This window comes from Berghia stephanieae, chromosome 5 (genome assembly GCF_034508935.2).
Source record: "Berghia stephanieae isolate SIO BIC M18660-M18661 chromosome 5, UCSD_Bste_1.3, whole genome shotgun sequence".
Lineage (NCBI taxonomy): Eukaryota > Metazoa > Mollusca > Gastropoda > Nudibranchia > Aeolidiidae > Berghia > Berghia stephanieae.
Genome location: NC_088364.1, coordinates 49,008,117 through 49,016,278, shown reverse-complemented (window position 1 = coordinate 49,016,278; position 8,162 = coordinate 49,008,117). Strand labels below are relative to the sequence as shown.

At 36.6% G+C, this 8,162-nt stretch overlaps 1 protein-coding gene across 2 annotated transcripts in view; it reads left to right on the top strand.

Moving 5' to 3' along the window:
• The first annotated feature begins 307 nt into the window (after positions 1 to 307).
• The window catches only part of LOC144973097 (uncharacterized), a 26,748-nt gene continuing 18,893 nt past the window's right edge, over positions 308 to 8,162 (top strand). Inside the window, exons 1-5 of one of the 2 annotated variants that reach the window (XM_078915127.1) lie at positions 308 to 406; positions 2,115 to 2,248; positions 3,224 to 3,333; positions 4,562 to 4,637; positions 6,899 to 7,002. In XM_078915127.1, coding sequence (XP_078771253.1) covers positions 2,120 to 2,248; positions 3,224 to 3,333; positions 4,562 to 4,637; positions 6,899 to 6,988 — 405 coding nt within the window. In that variant the 5' untranslated portion in view covers positions 308 to 406; positions 2,115 to 2,119 and the 3' untranslated portion in view covers positions 6,989 to 7,002. Of the gene's footprint in view, positions 407 to 2,114; positions 2,249 to 3,223; positions 3,334 to 4,561; positions 4,638 to 6,898; positions 7,003 to 7,203; positions 7,334 to 8,162 lie in introns of those variants that run through there. The other variant, XM_078915128.1, reaches the window with a different exon arrangement.

The following is an 8,162-nucleotide window of genomic DNA, read 5'->3' as shown; positions in this document are numbered from 1 at the left end:
AACTATTGTATTTTTCCCCAAAAAAATAATTAATCTTAATTTAATTTAATTTAATACTAATACGGGCTTGACCCGGGGTTAAGTGTCTTCTTGGGCGCATCACTCTAATTATTTTAAAAGTGACGTGTCCTTTCTAAACTCAGAGATTCTTTTTCACAATGAGAAATGAATCAAATCAACTATAAACTCAATTTTGTTATAATCTGAAAATCGTTTTACCTTCACTCTCCAAAATAAATAATCATTGCTTTGCTAGATGTCAACAAACTTTTCACCTCTGGGGAAAGGAAATTACGTCATGGGTTGTTTAAAAAGTAAAACTGAATTCTATTTTCTTCGTCCGGACATCTTAGTTCAAAGTGCTTTTCATTTTCTTACATTCTCATTTTCAGCTTTGCTCGACAAGGTAAATATTGCCTTAATATTAAGTCGACAGTCATTCAGAAAGAGTTTTACCTAAATTTGAACCGGGGTTCTAATTCAAATATTGGTTTGGATTTTATTTCGTTGATTTATTTGAAGGATTGAAACAGAGGTCCCCAGTTTGTTCTCAGTTAAACGTGATTTACGTTTAATCCTGAGGCTGAGGGGAATAGTTATTTTGATTAAAATGGTCTTAAAGGCTGCTTTGATTTTAATCAGCCTTAAGCAGACAATCTCATCATAATTTATTTTGTCAAAGTAAAGAGATACTAGGAGGAGAGAATATTAAGATAGAAGGAGCGCACGCTCACGAACACACATATAAACACAGACAGACGGACAGACAGAGGAAGAGAGATAGAGAGAGAGAGAGAGAGAGAGAGAGAGAGAGAGAGAGAGAGAGAGAGAGAGAGAGAGAGATGAAACATGTTATGTGTCATTGGAATGTTCTATTTCTGTTTAGTTTCAGGGCTGAATGAAAAAAGAGAATAAAAAAGAATTGTGAAGTGCATTGAGTGTGGTGAACCCACTGAGAAGTGGTATACAAATATTCATATGTATTTATCTATTTTTTTCGGTAATGGAACCAAATACTGAACAAAAAGAAACCATTAGCATGACCTTTATTTAAATACATGTATGGCAAATACACCCTCAACGAGTCAACTGTCATACTCTAGAAAGCACGTATTTCAAAATTTGGCCAGAAAACTCGTCATTCAAATATCGATCGATTTAAATGACCTTCATCTAGGCAAAAGACTCTCAAACCTGGGACCTCGCGAGGTCTATTTAACTATCGGTAACACAGCAGATATTTTTATCTTTAAATTTGGGTCGGTGGATTCTCCCTCAAATGTAATCCCTAATATTTTGTAACTTCAAAGGGGTAAAGCTAAGCGGAGACATTAAAATTGGGAAAAGGAAACCACAGAATTATCATGGATATCATTCAATACAATGTCAAATTTATCAGTTCTTTAATATTAGTGCATGTAGCACATGTAACTTGTTGCAGGAGTTGCAAGTTATTTTTTAAAGATGCTTGCCTGTTGTTTTTGCCTTAGTCTCTCTCTCTCTCTCTCTCTCTCTCTCTCTCTCTCTCTCTCTCTCTCTCTCTCTCTCTCTCTCTCTCTCTCTCCTCTCTCCTCTCTCTCCTCTCTCTCTCTCTCTCCCTCCCCTCTCTCTCTCACCCTCTCCTCTCCTCTCTCTCTATCTCTCTCTCTATCTATCTATCTATCTATCTATCTATCTATCTATCTATCTATCTATCTATCTATCTATCTATCTATCTATCTATCTCTTGGGTATATCATTGTTTACTTCAGGTGTAAGTATTCCTGTAAAGGGTCCATATTCCATGTAAAGATAAATCAAGGTATTTTTCTACCACAGTACGCATCGGGGAATATACGAGACCGCGAAACTGGTGAAGTAAAGTCAACGGTTCCAGTGCGCATCCATTTCTATAGATAGTATGCGCTTGGCTAAGAAGCTCAAAACTTTGCCATCTGGAAGTATAACGGACCAACACACAAAACTCCGTGCGACCATGAACGTTTATAGTCATGGATAAAGAAGTTAAGTGAGAATTGCTCATAAACGCGGATGACAAAAAATAATAACAAAGACCAGAGAGAAGTCAACTTAATTCTATCTATAAGCCAAAGGTCTTTTTTTTTTCCCTACAGTGACAATGGCATACTTCAAACCTCCAAGACCCCTGAAAAAGGACAAAGGCGCTGGACCAGGGGCAGGTTTACCCTCAGACCCAAAGTCAGATATTTTTCGGAGTGGCATCGTAGTACCAAGAGGACCACTCCTTGTAGGTATTGAATAATTGAAAAAAATGTGACCCTTTCCCACAAAACGTTATTATGTGATTGTGATTTAAATGCTCAATGTGTAGACTAAAATAAAAACAGTATTGAGTCTTGGGTTAAACCTATAGATTAATAAACGCTTGTTCAGATCTTTACGCTTTTTTAAAGGACAATAAATATAAGATCAAGATGACACCAAAAAGAAAAAACCAAAAAAAAAAAAAACACACAAACAAACAAACAAACATCTCACATTCTATATTATTATGCAAACTATCTCTAGCTGAAAAATCTTTCTCTGTCAGCGCCCCAAAAGTATGGAACAAATTAGATAAAGAAATGGGGGACGCCTCCGAGCTCAATAATTTTATGCAACTTTTGAAATTAGGTGTTCCTTTTTTGGACAGGCTTTTTGAGTGGTAGTAATAGCATTTTCGTTCTGTGTTACTTATTGTCTTTGTATGTGTAGCGCCGTATACACGTTCTGGACTCTGCGCGATGTATAAATTAACTATATTATTGACATATTACATTTTTGGAGGCATTTTTAACAATTCACTTTTTGACGTTTTGTTCACAACAACATAATATCGTTTTTAGACGAATGGCCAAAAACATTTAAAAAGTTTAAGGCCATTTTAAAAGTTATTTAGATGGTAGATGGGTCCTATAGTAGTTGGTGCAAATGAGTGGTTTAATCATATGAAAGGAAAGAACATGATCCGTTTCATGCTAAATAATACGGGAACCCATCCGCAACTGATGACGACGACGACGATGATGATGGTGGTGGTGGTGGTGGTTGTGGTAATTATATGATGATGATGGTGATGATGACGACGATGATGGTGATGATGATGATGATGATGATGATGATGATGATGATGATGATGATGATGATGATGATGATGAGCTCTGGTTTAATAAAAATTAAACTAACCAAACTAAATAATTTTCAAATAAAATGTCTGCACCAGAATTATACCTACCTTGATAATCGCTGGAACTACCCGCTGTCGACGAATTATTCGATGATACTCTACCCGCCCATCGGTCTGCCCTTTGACACTACCAAACCCAGGAGAGGGTATGGTTTTTCTTTATCATCGCCCATATCATCAAAGTTATCGTCAATGTCTTAAGAAAATGTTTAATTTGTTATAGCTAAATGACACTGCACTGAACAGGCTTCGATCCTTTCGACCGCTGGCAGACTGTCTAAATCCTATATGCGTTCCTCAAAATTTGGTGCTCCTCGGGGCTCGATTCTTGGACCAGCTGTATATGCAGCTACTGTCAAATGTTATTAAGGAAATGGATATTAAATATCAGTATCATGCAGATGATACTCAAGTATTCACTCCTCATACTCCATATGATTGAAAATTTGATCAAACGATTTGAGGTTTGTTCAGATGAAGTAAAATTGATGGGGAATGGCATGGAAGACATCCGTAGACGGCAAATGTAAACTTGGTTTTTAAATCTTTGCACAATGGTCCCTGTTGTATATTAACTATCTTTTAAACGTAAATACTCAAACAAAAACTTTGAGATCGAGTGATGACAGGTTCAAATTAGAAAAACGAAAGATACAACGTAAAGTCATCCATTAAACTTTTATAACACACTTTAAAACGCACTAGTTTCCAACGTATTTAATTAATTATTTGTTTGTTTATGTAAGTGTTTAGTTCAACCAATGCCTACATGTAAATGTACACACTTATTGCCCTTTTAGACGAGGTGAAGCACTCTATTAAATGTTATTATTATTATTATCATCATCATCATCATCATCATCATCATCATCATCATCATCATCATCATCATCATCATTATTATTAATGTTAACTGATACTTTTTATGAATGTCACCACCATGATTATCTTCACCCCAACTACCACTACCACCACTACCGCCACTGCCACCACCACTACTAATCCAACTACCGCCACTACTACTACCATCACCAACACCACCACCGCCACACCACCACCATTATCCTAAATGTTAAACGTTGCTGTTAGCCAGGGGCCCCTTGCAAAGCGCTTTGAGCACGTTTAGTGGATATTGCGCTATATAAAAAGCTCATAAAAAGCTCAATCATCATCCTCAAAACCACCACCACCACCACTACCATTATCATCATCATCATCATCATCATCATCATCATCATCATCATCATCATCATCATCATCATCATCATCATCTTCTTCTTCTTCTTCTTCTTCTTCTTCTTCTTCATCATCATCACCATCATCATCATCATCATCATCATCATTATCTATAATCGTCATCACCATTCCATTCAGACCCAGGGGTGAGATCCTCGGAACAAGATATTCTGATTTGGCTGATTTCTTGGTGGACGAATGGGAAAGGATGAAGGTAAGTTGACAATCAAATAACTTTTGTTTGGTGGTATGATGGATAACGCCCGCTTTGATTGATAAGAGATTTTCGAGCTCAAATCCACGTATGACACTCTGATTGTCTACACTCCAGGAAGACTTTAACATTCGGACATTTTCCAGTTTGTCGTCAAAGTTACAGAGGCATAAGACTCATGGACTTCGAGCTTGTCCTGGGCCAAATGTTATGTAAGCGTACTAGTTTTAGATCTTTACTTGTCTAATAAATGGCTTGCTAGTCTTAACTCTGAGCTAAGCAAGTGACTAAAAAATCGGATTTCATGAACGTTTTCTAGTCTCTGGCCTTAAAGTGGGTGTTGTAAGGACGTCGACTAAATTCGGCTATTTTGTGGTAACATCACGCTCTCTAGTACACGACCGCAGGTAAGATATCAGCCTCCATACTTTCAACGCAAAAGATTTCCAAAGAGGAAATTAAGAACATATCCGGTATAGATAATAATTAGTTCCTTTTCACATTTAACTTTCGTTTGCCATGATGAATCAAATCACGTGTTATTGACCGTCGACTGATAGACTACAGTGATGTCTATGGCGACTATCAATTCTATATTTAGGCCAATGAAAGTTTCATTGAAACTCAAACAAATTGAACCAAAAAAAAAAAACCCCCCAAAAAAAAAACAAACATAAAACAGACAAACAAACAAAATAGAAATTGTGTTCTGATGAATCACATTATTTCAACCAGTTACAATGCCCACTTCTAGGCAAGAGACGAGCTAGTCAGAGACTAGAAAACGTTCCTGAAATCCGATTTTTTTTTATCACTTGCTTCGCTTAGCAAGTCATTTACTATACTAGGAAATAACTAAATCATGAAAACGGTCCCTGGTCTCATTAGCTTTAAACAATATCATTCACTATCCTTCCGATAGATCGCTTGTCATAAGCCGGTACTTTCCTTCGGATTTAACAAACATGGTCAGTCCAGTATGTTCATCAATGTTTCAGATAGATAGGACCCACGGAACTCGAGCTTGTCCTGGTCTCATTAGCTTCAAACAACTGCATTTACTTACTATCCTTTCGATTGGGTGCTAATTAGCAGCCGAGTACCTTCCTGCTAATAGAAGAGACCGACCTACCAAGTTATTGTGAGTGTACAGAGGGTCAGGGGAAAAAAGCGACTTTCTAACTTACCCGAAATTCTAAACCAGACTATTTACTAATGAGTTGTGGAACCGCGAGGACGAGAGACGCATGCGCACAACCAACATGACGTTCTCTTTCTAATAACTTTTTCGCCGATGACGTCAGAGACTATGGGTGACGTCCAATCAAGGGACGCTACTCTTCCGCGAATCTCATTCCCTATACAGCGATGACTCTATCCAAATTTAATATTGCGCAAGCGTGTAAAAGAGAGCGTTTCGGGGTTAGAAATGCCTTGATGATAATGAAAGGTGATACATCTGTTGATTGATTGTTATTAATAAAAAAAAAACCCACAAAACGATGGCAGTTTTAGACCGTCAAAATATAATCATTTTTTTGTGTTGCCACGAAAACAACGTAAAAATGTAAATGAGATCATGCTTCCGATCAACTGCCTCGGTCAAAAAGGACTCGTGATGTTTATCTGCAAATATTATTTCTGCGCGATGAGATCTTACGAGATGAATCCTCTAAATTTGAATTTGAACAATCTTTTCAGACATTCTGAGTGCGCTGACAAAAAAATATTTCTCTCATTTTAGCCAGAAAAGTATTACTTTCATATAATATATCAATAGGTTACGGTCACCCCTAACTTCTTAACACGTCTTAGACCTGAGACTCCCTTGGATGGTCAAATTTAAGATTGTTTTGAGTAGTTGTGAGAGGGGTCATCTTAATCTATGAAATAAAAGGTTTCTGGCCAAAATGAGAGTGTGGTTTATTACTGCTATGCTGTGACCCCCCCCCCCCCCCCCCCCCCCCCCCCCTTCCAAACACACGTAGACATTTTAAAGCTTTGGGCCAGAAATCTCCTACTACAAATATCGATCAATTAAAATGACCTCATATTGTCAAAAATTCTTAAACCTGGGACGTCATTGAAGTCCCATGTTTAAGAGTTCTTTTGACAAAATGAGGATGATTTTAATAGATCGATCTTTAAAGGACAAGCTTTTGTCCAAAATCTCTTAAAATTTGCTTTGTTTTCAGAATATCACTGATTAATCTTTAGACTGAAACATGAATTATTTTTTATGTTTGCTTCATGTACCTTAGGTTCCTAGGAAGGTCCGAGAACGACAGCTCCTCCTTGAAGCAAGGGCTGAATTGAATCAAAAAATTAAAAAATCGGAGAGAGAACCTTAACTACTTGTTATAAGGTAATGTTAATAATTTTCTTTTCCTGTTTATTTATGGGGCTTGCGCTGTAGTAGTATAACATACAGTTTGTGACTTGTGGGACGCTGCGTGCGTTTTTGAAAATATGTATTTATGTTAATAAAACCTATTGTAATGACGTCATCGATATTTGATATGATTGACTAAAAGTCTCATCAAATCAACCTACATTTCCTTCGTCCAAAAAAAAAAAAGACACATCTTCAAAATTCTAACGGTGGGATTTTTTCTTCATAACAAATAAAAAACAAACAAGCAATCAATCAAACCAGAGATGCATACATAATAGATGTAGAAAAGCAATAAGTGAAGGTAAAATTTAACTCTTGGTAGCCCCATCATGCCAACTAATTAACAGTTTCACTTTCATGATGTATGATGGGTGGAACCTAAAAAAAAAAAATAAGACTCTTCGCAATCGTGTCAGTAAAAAATTTCAAAAATATGAAATCATTGTTTGAAATAATGACTTATCTTTTCAAACTAGGATTTTACACAAACCTTTAATGGACATTTTGACTTACTTCAGAACTGTAGTCGTTAAAATAAATTACCCCAAATCTGCCGCTGGCGAATTGAACGAATATTTCTATGTTTCAGGTCGGAATGCGTTTAAATACAAGGCTCATATTTAGTTTTTTTACAATTGGACAGTCACCGTTTTGAGGAAAATATGTCGTTGGAAAATAATAACATTATGTTAAGAAGGAGTTCTTGTCGTACTAAAAGGCTTTGGTCACCATAAGTTTTTGCAATAATGATAAGAAACATCCCTTTTCACTCACCAATCCCCACAAATAGATACAAAAACACTTTTTCGAATGTCAATAAAAATTTAATAACTACCATTGAGTTTGGTCGGTGGCAAAGCAAGCCTATTTCCAACCTTGCTGCCCAATATTTTTTACACAGACTAGTTTTCTCCTTGTATTATCCTCCTTTCATCTTTTCTCTGACTAAACTTATTTTATCAAGTCTAAATATCTAAATGCAACACGTGCTAACGCCACAGATTGCATTTGCTAATGCTTCTATATATACGAATTTTTCCTTATCCTATCTAAATTGTTTAACAAATCTAAAGAGTTTTCGCGAGGCTAAGGTGGGTTTGGTGGTATTTGGGCTCCTGCCGAGGAATCTG